Source organism: Austrofundulus limnaeus, unplaced genomic scaffold (genome assembly GCF_001266775.1).
Source record: "Austrofundulus limnaeus strain Quisiro unplaced genomic scaffold, Austrofundulus_limnaeus-1.0 Scaffold58, whole genome shotgun sequence".
Classification (NCBI taxonomy): domain Eukaryota; kingdom Metazoa; phylum Chordata; class Actinopteri; order Cyprinodontiformes; family Rivulidae; genus Austrofundulus; species Austrofundulus limnaeus.
In genome coordinates this window covers 827,983-839,744 of record NW_013952460.1, presented here as the reverse complement: position 1 = coordinate 839,744, position 11,762 = coordinate 827,983, and the positions used below count along the sequence as shown (strand labels likewise).

The window sequence follows — 11,762 nt, the reverse complement described above, 5'->3', positions numbered from 1 at the left end:
TTTCATGTCATTAGGACCTCTAGTAATATATTTAATGGGAAAAATGTTGACGTGTTCAAAACTTATTTTACCAGCTGTACTCTGTGCTAACCCTGATTTAACCCCACCTCTGATACCTTCTCACCTGCCCGGAGTGACCCACCTGTATACGAAGCATCAGATGGCGGTTCGTGTGCTCCAGCTTCCTCTGTCTGCACTCCAGCTCTTTGGCTCTCTCTTGCTCCCGCTGGAGTTTCCTGATGTAGTCCACGGAGGCTTTCAGAATGGTGCCCTTATTCCAGCGCATGTCTCTGGGGAAAACAGGAGACAAAGGCCTGCGTTTAGAGACAGCTGACCACAAGAACACAGGATTCTTTACGGCTCATCTGGGAGAATAAGTCATGCACTTTAAGGACATACACGAAGAGCATTATGTTAAAAACAAAGTTAACAATTTATTGCTAAGAAACCAGARTGATAAACATCTGGACATGTTCAGTCAAAAGAATAAAGACAGAATTGAAATGGAGCTTCTAATAAAGATTTTTTTAAGGAGAGTTCTACATTTTATGTTTACTCATTACTTTTTATAGCTTTTTAAATTATGAATAAAACTGGACTGCTTAATTTGACCAAAACCTTTTGGAACAACCATGGAAGGTGCAAGGTTACTTTTTATGTAAAAATCTCAACCAAAATGCAAAATTTGTGCTGTTTAATTCTTTTGTCAGTTTAGCAATTTTCTAGTTTCAGCTGTAAAATCCCGCAATTCCCATCAGTGTTATAAATTGATCTTTACACTTTAACCAAAAAGTAGTTCCTTCAGTCTTAAACATCTAAGCATACTCACGGATCATTTGACTTGGGTATCAGGGTGCCCAGCTCTTTTATGCGATCGTTGATGTTGAATCGCCGTCTGCGTTCAACTAGAATTAGTCAAAAATGAACAAACAAATTTGATTTTAGAACTTTTTATTTGCATGCTTTTTTACAGGACATGTTTTATTTATTTATTTTATTTTTTGGGGTCTAAATCAAGCACACATGAACACAAGACCAACAACAATTCTATGATTCTTACTTAAGTTGTGATTGTCTTTCTTCTGTCGCTCTTTAGCAAGAGCACGAACTTCAGCCTCTGGAAAGGAAGATTGTATTGAAAAGTTTGAAAAAATTTCATTAATTACAAAAGTGATAAATAATCTAAATAAGCAGAGGTTTATAAAGTACTTGGGGAAAAAACTAAGTAAAAGTAAAATTACATGAACAGAAAATGACTTTGACAAAAATAAATTTATCTGATGAGAAAAATACTCAAGTAAAACTCATAAAACTGTTCACAAAAATTGGAAAAATGAAAGTACTTTTACACACTCTCTAAGAAATAAACTGTTGAATTTACTGAACCAAACTGGTTCCACTAAGTCAGGTCGAGTAAATTGAGCAATATATGTGTATTCTTTGCTCAGTTTACTCAACTAGGCTTAGTGGAGCCAGCTGACATGACTGTTGAGTAAATTCAACACTTCCTTCTTTAGAGTGCAGAAACAGCTTTCATGATGAGTTCCAACATATTTAATTTTATAATGAGTAACTGGGTGTTACATTTTAAAGTAAATAAGTAAAAGTATCAATTTTAGCTTTAAAATGTAACAAAATAAAAGTAAAAGTAGCTATTTAAAAAATAACTGGTAAAATTACAAATCCTCAAAAAATACTTCAGTACTGTAATGAAGTAAATGTACTGTAAACCTCTGTAAATAAATTTGTGACCTGCAGTAAGGTTTTTGTAATTACAGTGGATTCTTATTGTGTGCGATTCAGTCATACACAAAATACCTAACAGTTTCTAAAACAGTTGATGGGAAACATTTTCATCTTGKTTTGCTTACCTACTGGAAAGCCCTCTGGTCTTTGATAGCTTTCAAACTGACCACAGGATCCAGACTTGTCCAGTACTTGCTTCATGCCAGGAGCTGGAGTAATTATTCGGCAAATCATCGACTTAATAGTATCTTGTGCACTTCCAAATTGCACACAATATTCACATTTGCCTTGCAGTAATCATTTGCGGGTTTTTTTAATTGTGTTTATTTACCTGTGAATTCCCTTTTAATGTTGGGTGCACAGGAGTTACCGATAGAGAGACCTGGGAGTGGAAGCCCTTGGTTGTTGTACACATCCAGTAAATTCCCAGACATGGGGAGCTAGAGCATTAAACATATTGTTATGGTGCAAGTTTGCAACAGAACAGTTTCAAACCTCATGTATAAATCATGCTGGGATGAATTACCGGACTGTTGATTTGAAGTGCTGGGTCTATCAATCCAAGAACATCTTCATTATAGCTTGACTCCAAGCTTATAATATCATCAATGACGTCATCCATCTGTTTGATACACAGTAAAATCTGCTCTAGACTCTGTCAGGACAGCTGATAGTGGAAGGTGAGTGAGAAATAATGAATGTACCTCCTTCTCACAGTTGGAGCCGATGGTGAGCAGGGCCATGGGACTGTTCGGCGCGCTCCCGTTGGGTCCGGGTGGCATGCTGTGCTCAGGAGGCTGGTTTGGACACTGACCACCAGCTTTCCCACCCAGAGTGGAGGACAGAAACTGCCTCACCTGCTGCCTCTGGGCCTGCTGGATGTGGTACTTCGTTGGACTTTCCAGGTGGGACTGCACCTGCGTACACAAGCCTGATGTAAACCTCTAATTTCATTTCATGGCTAAGCTTGAAATGTATCATGAGGTGGTTTTTTTTCTGCTCGTCGTAAAGTTTAACAACATCACAGAGATTCAAATCTACTGGAACATGTGTAGAAACGGTGGTTACCCTTAAATACTGATTTATCACAGATGATTACTTCAAAACCAACAAATTAAAATACGTGTTAAGTACATTGTACTGCTCAAAGCTTCAAGAAGAAAAATCATAAGTGAACCAGACTGAAACCATATAGTCACTCATCATTTCTGTTTTATAATAAAGCTTTTCCAGCCAAGTTACTGAAGATCTTTGTAACATATATTTGTATAACTAAATTTCAAGTTAAAATGGAAAATATTTTTTTCAATAAAAGTTTAAAAATCTAAATAAAAAATCAAGTTGCTCTTTATAAAAACATCAGCACTTGTTGAATCTCATGTTCTACAACTACACAAAAAATGTAACCATCATTTTCATAACTTCAATAATGAAGGACATACGTTTGCATCAACAGCTGCAAAATGTCAGCGTTATAGGCAATTAAATGTGTTAATATATTTAAAGCACAGTCAAAATGCATAAATTTTTTTTAGATTTTACAAAATTATTGTTACTTTTTGTAACCAAATTTACAAAAACTCAAACTCACCTGATAGTGACTGTATTCAAGCATTTCCAGCATTTTGTGACAATATTTAAATCATCTATTTAAAAAGAAAACACTAAAATCCCTTTATCTTGTTAGTCTAGAGAGTGAACACTACGCTAGCGCGTGTAAATCTGAGAGCCGTCTATAGTCCTGCCTGATTTATCCTGGGAATAAGGCTCATTAGTTATGCACGTTAAAAAGTAGAGGACATCAAGACTCATCCTCCCATTGCTGAGTTGTTCCAGATTAAACTATGAATTTATGTCTTTATTGAGCCCATTTGACGTCATGACCTTCAGCTCACAAAGGAGTCTTTTAGTTGATTGGCCAGCAGTCTGCAAACTGAAGTTTGCTTAAGGCCAACTAACATTTAATCTTTAGTTCTGCTCATCTAGTATAAAACATCATTTGTTCTGAACACCAGGAACACAATTAGCACCACTGTTCCACTACAAACGGACCATATAAAAATCCAAACGTATACGTTGTTTACTAACCTCGCTTCAGTTKTTAGATTTTTGAAGGTTTGTTCTATTCAACTATCAACTGTTGCACATTCATTTGCAGAGTAGCAAAGGTCTAAATTTTATTATTTGACTTTAGGAGGAATCTCTGTATAGTTTGATCTATAGAAAATATTCTCTACAAGTCATTTCCCTAACTTAGGTTTTATTCGGTCTGATTGTTTTGGTTGGTCAGTCATGGCACTGAACAGAGTTGGTGCTGTGTAAGGATCCCCAAAGTTTCAATGATTGATTTAGAAAAAAAAATGTGACCAGAAATGCTTAGAGTGCTGCCCTGGTAACAACATGGCCTTTTTAACTATGGTTCCATTTATAGAAGAAGTGTCAAATTCCAACAACACAGACAGTTCTGGGATGACAATAAAACAAATTCAAATGTGACTGAATAAATGTGATTGCTTAAAGGAAAGACTGGCTTATTGTGCAACAGTCCAGAGCCCCCCTTTCTCTTTTCATTTTGTTCCAAGAACCCAGACATTCTTGTAAACTTAAGTAGTTTTGATTCAAAGTTTTTCAGGCTTGTTGAAAGTCTTCCAAAGTTCGGACAGTTCGGACATTGATGGCTTTTTTAAACATTTTCAAGGATTATGTGTTGACTGTTTTTGCTGTTTTGCTACTTATGAGCTTTTCAAGCATAAAAATATCTCAACCGAGAGATGAATCAGAGTTTTGTCAACACAGACCACAGAACTAATTTTACTATATATATATATATATATATATATATATATATATATAATATGAAAAAATCTGTTTAAATGGAACACAATACTTTGATCTATCTTCTCTTCACTCAATGAAAAAAATGTTTTCAAAAAACAGTCAACAGAGTCTTCTGAAAGATGACTTGCAGACTTAGCAGGAATAATGTGCCATTTGTGGGTTGGTGTCAGGAAAAAAAGCCACATTATTTACAACAGAAAAATATGGTGGAGGCTTTATCATGGTTTGCATTGCAGACTGCATTTAATGATTTTATGAACACAAAATGCTGACTTATATTATTCTGATAATGATGACTTCCAACTTCTTAAAATAGCACAAACGATTTGTTTCCTTACAGCATTTTCACATATGTTTAGATATATGTTATTAAACATTTTCCWTTAAAAAGGACGTTTTTATTGTTGGATACAGTGTCACACTGTTACCCTCGGTATATACGTTTAATAGCTTCACCCTTCATCACTCCAGGGTGTTGAAAAGGAAGTTCTGATCGATCGTAGAGCCTCAGATTCAAGAGGGGCAGTGCGACTTCCATCCTAGTCACTGTGGACCAGACCTTCACCCTTGTGGAGTAGCTAAGGGGGTCATGGGATTTTGCTCGCCCACTTCACAGGACGATCACGTTAGTTCTGCTGTTTTTACAACAGTCATGGAAAACAGATGCGTGGCTTAATTTTATTTTCATTTTTGATGGCAATGTTCTAGCAATATTGCCAAAGAAAGTTGTAGTTTGTGCAAATAATTTCATGATGGACTCCTTTGGAAACTACTAACAGCCCACAGGATTTACCCATGGACTTCCAGCTGAAGGCAACTTCTATCTCTATTATTCCTCACAAATCTGCAGATGATGGCAGTAAGTGATGTGTTGTGTGTTTAGTGTTGCTGTTTGACATGAACATGTCACACATCTAATGTGCTAACATAAACACTGTGCTGGGAGGGCAGAACTAATGTAAACATAAGGGTGGGAGGGTGTTGCCAACAGTGACTTATTTGCATAAAGATCTCATTCTGAAGGGAGCTCAGAATAGGCAGAACTGACCAGGTGAAATCTCATCTGAGATGCATTTTGTGAATTAAATCAAATGAACTTGTTTTGTACAGCTCACAGATGTATCCTAACTTGTTCATGGTACCATAATAGGTGCTCTTTAAGAGTGATCCAGTCCCTGTAGAACCAAAGCAAGACAAGTGTTCACATTCTTGGCACAAAGTCAAGCTCATTCTCAGTGCAGGTTGGACTGCACCAGGGCTGTTCCTTTGTTTCTAATCCTGTTTGTAGTGTTTATGGACAGGATCTTAAGGCGCAGTCGTGGAGAGGAGGGTGTCTGGTTTYGGAACCACAGTGTCTCATCTCTGCTGTATGCAGATGATGTGGTTCTCTTGGTGTCCTTGTGTCAAGACCTACAGCGTGCACTGGGGCAGTTGGTAGCTGAGTGTGAGGTGGCTGGGATGAGTTCTTCTAGGTCTGAGTCCATGGTTCTCAACCAGAAAAGGGTGGGATGGCCCTTTCGGGTCGAGAGGGAGTCTCTGCCTCAAGTGGAAGTATCTGAGTGTCTTGTTCATGAGTGATGGTCGGATGGAACAGGAGATGGATCAACGTATTGGGGCCTCGTCCTCAGTAATGAGGGTGTTGTTTCTGTCAGTTGTGGTGAAGAAAGAGCTGAGTTGAAAGGCAAAGCTCTTGATATACTGGTCTTTTTTCGGATACAATCAGCTGAAATGAACTTCCTTCATAAGGTGGTCYGGCTCAGCCTTAGAGATAGGATGAGGAGCGCCATCATTCTGGGGGAGCTTGAAATAGAGCCACTGCTCCTCTGTATCAAAAGGAATCAGTTGAAGTAGTTTGGCTTCTGATTAAGATGTTTCAACAGCACTTCCCTTCTTGCATGGACACGGAAAGAAACCGTTCCAGAATGAGTTGGGAGGGGTCGGTTGACCGTGGTATTATAGGGGGGCGGAGCCCTGAGCACGACTCAACCTGTCTGTCTCAGACAGACGTAATGGCATTGGAGCTTCCATAGATGGTCACGCAGGAGCGCTTCCCATAGTGAAACACCTCATCTTATCAAAGAACTGGGGTTATGTTAAGTACCAGTAACCCAAAGTTTCTCTCCTGAACCTGCCCACACAACCTGACTACTGTAAGTGGTTGAAGATGAAAACAAAGATGATCAGGATAACGTGGGAAAGACACCCCAAACAATGCTCCATATTTGTTTGTGTGTCTAAAGCACAAAGTGATAGCAGGCATGTGCCTAATAGGCTACAACAGCATTGTTTCAGAAAAAAATCTGTTCAGTTCARACAGATTTAGCAGAATTTTTCCTTTTTAAAAATGTTGTTTTAGGGAAGTAAAAAAAAATCTCAATTTGAAAAGAATATTCAAAGTATTTTGTACATTATTTACCAGCACACACAAACAGATATAAAAACTGGAAGTCATTGGATTAAGTATTGGAAGTAAACATTTAAATCCTGCTCAAACTTTGATGATAAAGTCTTAATGTGAAATGAAACAAATATAGGTCCAGTCACAACTAGTCACTCAGTTTCAACTGTAAATTCAAATAACGTTCAAAAAACACACAGAACTAATACATCTTTTTACTATATGTTCAAAATAGCCCCTTCTATTTATTGTCATGACAAATTATTTTCCTGTTTGTACTCTACTATTCAACCATTGAGGACACTGCCACTGAGCTGCCAACTATTAATGTCCTCATCTAAATGTGCATTCAGTGTTTTGCTCTTGGGTCAAAATAAACTAAAACATTGATTATTTCCACTTTTTTAAAATGCATTTAATCACTGTTGAGAATGTTGTGGATCTGCATTTACAAGRGCAGCTGACAAAGAATGAGAATAAAAACTCTCTGCTGAAAGCTTGTTTAATCTGTCTGTACTCGCTAAAGTGAAACAGTCCACAATGTATTTTATTATCTACAGCATTAAGATCAGCCTTGCTCACGTGTTGTGGAGGAATCGGTTGTGAAGCTTTAAATAAGAGCATTTTGCCCTTGCATCTCATGTAATAACTTCAACAATGCAAAGCTTCGTTTCCGTTGATTGAATTAAAAAGAAATTAACTAAACACAAAAATAAACCCAAGTTCCACCTGGATGAAGGGAGCTTTAAACGATAAAACTGAGAAAGCATTCTTTGTAAACTTACAGTATAGCAGAGTGTTTCTTTGTTTCTGCTTAGCAGTCTGGCCTTTTCCTTCAGCCAAACCTTTGGTTTAAAAGGAACTATTAACAAGGGATTCATAGCATTCATCCCTAGAGCAAACCCAGCCTTGACTTTATTCATAGACTCTTTGTGAGATGGAGGTTTATTACCTTCTCAAGGAAAGCACATGGGTTTATGTTTTAGACTTATGCCTTCAGGACAAATAACATTTTAAGAGATAGTCGTCACTCTTTGACCCCTGAAAAGAAACAGATCCATTCATGTCTCTGAACCAACTCTACTCTGCACTAAACGTTCCCCACTTCCTTAGTAACCAGCCTTTCTCAGGGGCGTTTTGTTAAACAGAACGTGGTTAACATTTACTGTTTGCTGAAATGATAAATCAAATACTATATATGTGTTTCACCATTACAATACTTTCAAACCACACTGACTATGTCATGAATAAGTATAGCACATCATTTTATTAACTTTTTTTAAAGGATAGGGGAATGGGAGATGAAGGAAACTGTCAGTGGCTAGTTTAAGTAAAATTTGGTGGTAGCAGAAGAAGTTTTAAGAATAAAGGAAAGATGAAAGGCAAAACTGAGCTAAGCTATTTTAAATCACAGTTTTTACAAGTTGTTTTTAGCCATTTGCAACTGCACGCACAGGGGCTGTCTGTTGCACAACATGTTGAGTAAGCAGCAGTGGATCACATATAACACTTGAACTGATTTATTTTTTAGTTAAAAATTTATGCTTAAAGAAAATTACCCTAAAATCTTTAACATATATTTAACTGGACCTTTATTTTATCATGAAGGCACAAAATGATCCCTGACAACAAACCATCCAGTATTAAGTCTTTAAATTTCAAAGTGTCTTTGGTCAAAATGCTTACCTGACTCCATCTAGCTCCAAAGGTGTAACGTATTTCATGAGTTATCATGGTGACAGACCCAGGTAAGAAGTGAACCAGCTTCATGACACTAAAAAAATTCCAAACTGGACCTGAAGTTACCTCACTAAGATACTAATCCTGATCCGTAGCATGGACCTGTGATCCCAGTTTCTGACTGTCACAGTTGCTCTGTGTTCACTCACAAGCACCAGTGATATAGAATCTGCCTGGTTTCTTTTGTTCACTGTCAAATCCTTTAGCTGATGTTCTGTTATTGTCAGCTGTTGGCCATTCCAGTCTATGCACGACACCAAGCATACAAATTAAAACAGGTTTTGTTAGGGTGGTATCTCACCAAACTGAGGCTGTTGGAGACTTTTTTGTGAACAGCATATACAAAGGAGGCCTGGGCCTTGTGTTGAGAAAGGGTGGGTGATGCAGCTCTGTGCACAAGATGACACATTTTCTGTCACGCTGCTACATCAATGAGAGACAACTTTGCTGGTTTGAATGGCCTTTACCCACCCTGAACCCTTCTCTATTTAGTTTTTATACATTCTAGAGCTCTAGAACCTTTACTTCCAAGACATCCACACCTCCAGCCCTGAATGTCGAAATTACAACTGATGAGAGTTGTTAAAAAAAGGATCTAAATCTGCTCATCTTCATTTCAAATGTGGGGTCTGTAGTGCACTGATGGGACAGTTGTCTTAGGACAAGCAAAACTGCCATGCCCACTTGGGAACTTACGTACATAGCTGCCCCGCTGCTTCACTTGGGTTTGTCTCACATGTGATGGGTTAAATGCAGAGCACAAATTTTGTCATTGCATGGGAACATGCTGCAATGACGATACAAAGTGTGTTTTTAAAAAGCAGACCTTTCAAAATTTGACAGAATCCAGTGAGATTGTGAAATTTTGAGTTGCCAACTAGTTGTCAACAGTTCCAGTCCAGTGTGATCCTACCCTTACTATTTCAAACTTTTTTTGAGCAGCACGATGAATCGGTGGTCAGCACAGGTGCCTCACAGCAAGAAGGTCCTGGGTTCAGTCCAGGGTGCGGAGTTTGCATGTTCACATGCTTGTGTGGATTTTCCCTGGGTACTCTGGTTAGCCTGGCCCTTGCCTTCCTATGCAGCTCCGCTCAATTCTAGTTTCCCTTCACTTCTCCATCTGGGATTTCTCCCATTAACAAGGATTTTGCTGGCAGATTTTTAGCCGGACCAATCAGAGTAGAGAACGTCGATTTTCTGTGCAGTGTCTGCTAGTTAGTTAGCAATGGCAGTGGAGGAAGTGAAGGAAGCCAGTCCGTGTTGATAACCCCCAATTTACACTACTTGCGTTCCGTCTCCGCTCTGGTCTGACCTCCGCAGCAAATACGCACCCATTATAATCAATGAGAGTGTTTACACTGGCTGCGCAGGGCGGCGGTGAGCGGACGGCGATCCGTCAAAATTAGAACAGATCCTATTTTTGCCGGACGCCGGAGCAGCGCCGGAGTCAATTTTTAAAGACCAACAGGAAAAGAAATGAGCACAACATCCATATTTTCAAAATAAGACAGCAGAATAATTTGTCGAAATAATGTCGAAATTGCAGCTATATTAATAAATATATGGATATATTTCTACACAAATGCTGTCAGATTGTATCATTCTGTTTGGGAAGCAGATGGAAACATGTAGCATGAACCATATGTGTACACACACGAAACACGTGGATTTTATTTTGAAATTAGAAGTTTCAGAAAGACGACAGCGAGACAGTTTCAACATAGATACCAAAAGCCTTTATATCGTTGTTTTCAGCTGTGTTTGGAGTTCGTCTTTCACAGAATTAATTATTTTTTGCTGTGACTTCCACATTTATCACTGAATTTATCGCGCAATCTCCTTCCTGCACGTCTGTCGGACCGGAGCGGAGCGGAGGTAGTGTAAACTGGACTTGAAATGCACAGCTCTGCGCTGCGCTGCGCTGCGCAGAGCTGAGACGCATGTAATGTAAATTGGGGGTAAGGCTTCCAAATTAAATTAAATTTTTCTGACAAAGCAGCAGCTCTCATTTACAGTCGTCTCGTTAGGCTCGATACTTTTCTCCTCTCAGTAGGGTTGTTTACAGCACACGTGATTTCTGGTTAGCTTCTTAGCTTAGCCTCCTTCATAGCAAAACACTTCAGCAGAGGCCACGCCTCCAGCAAGAATTGCTTCTCTATACCAGTGAGTCCAGACCCTCGTACGAAGCAAAGTGAAGGACAAGTGTCTGGTTTTTACCAGGCTAGTTTCCTCCCACAGACCAAAAACATGCATGTTAGGATAATCGGGCAACTCTAAATTGTCCTTAGGTGTGAATGAGAGTGTGAACAGTTGGTTGTCTGTGTGCAGCACTTACAGCCTGTGTACGGTGTACCCCACCCCTCGCACAGTGAGCCCTGGATGTGGGCACCAGTGCCCTCAACCCAGAAAGGAAGAAACAGGTGAAGATAATAGACGGATGGAAAACCCCAATATGTCCAAGTCAAAACATTGACAAGAATGGACGGAGATCACGCCGCACTAGCTGCCTTCAAAAAAAAAAAAAAAAAAAAAAAAAAAGAAAAGAAAGAAAGGAAAGAAAAAGAAAAAGGGTTTACTTCATGTTAACCTAATTTTAACTTTTTTCCATTTTAACCTCTTTAAGTTATGCAGAAAACACAATACATGTGACTACAGAGCAAATATTTATTTCCCAGAAGGATAAAATTCAATGAAGAGAGTCAAACAAGTGAGGAGATTAAGAAAAATGACTTTGAGTTCAACAATGCCAGCATGTGCTGAGGTCCATCGGTGCCTCAAGGGAACACACTTTGCTCCTTTGCCTAATGCCCTCAGCAACACGTCTCTACAGTCTGCAGCTCCAGCTGAGATAGACCACTTCATCATGAGGAGGAGCTTAGCACAAAGACATGTCTTCACTGCTGCCAACCCTGAGGCTGCTGGTTAGCTTAGCAAGAACGTAACATCCTCTTCCAAGAAGTAGGCACATTTGGCCTCATGCAAGAACATGTTCGTATTCTTATCCTAAATTTCTCTTACTTTTGTTCGTACAAAGGGTTTG

General features: G+C 38.9%; 1 protein-coding gene and 1 long non-coding RNA gene across 3 annotated transcripts in view; one reads left to right on the top strand and one right to left on the bottom strand.

The window, feature by feature from the left end:
• The window catches only part of mitfa (melanocyte inducing transcription factor a), a 26,206-nt gene that overhangs the window by 4,972 nt on the left and 9,472 nt on the right, over positions 1–11,762 (bottom strand). Inside the window, exons 1-8 of one of the 2 annotated variants that reach the window (XM_014009463.1) lie at positions 3,338–3,517; positions 2,451–2,663; positions 2,273–2,368; positions 2,078–2,186; positions 1,872–1,955; positions 1,061–1,117; positions 830–905; positions 143–290 (exon numbers count right to left, since the gene is read on the bottom strand). In XM_014009463.1, the coding sequence (XP_013864917.1) occupies positions 143–290; positions 830–905; positions 1,061–1,117; positions 1,872–1,955; positions 2,078–2,186; positions 2,273–2,368; positions 2,451–2,663; positions 3,338–3,370 (816 nt within the window). In that variant the 5' untranslated portion in view covers positions 3,371–3,517. Of the gene's footprint in view, positions 1–142; positions 291–829; positions 906–1,060; positions 1,118–1,871; positions 1,956–2,077; positions 2,187–2,272; positions 2,369–2,450; positions 2,664–3,337; positions 3,518–11,762 lie in introns of those variants that run through there. The other variant, XM_014009464.1, reaches the window with a different exon arrangement.
• The window catches only part of LOC106518256 (uncharacterized), a 19,766-nt gene that overhangs the window by 2,731 nt on the left and 5,273 nt on the right, over positions 1–11,762 (top strand). The window lies entirely within an intron of this gene.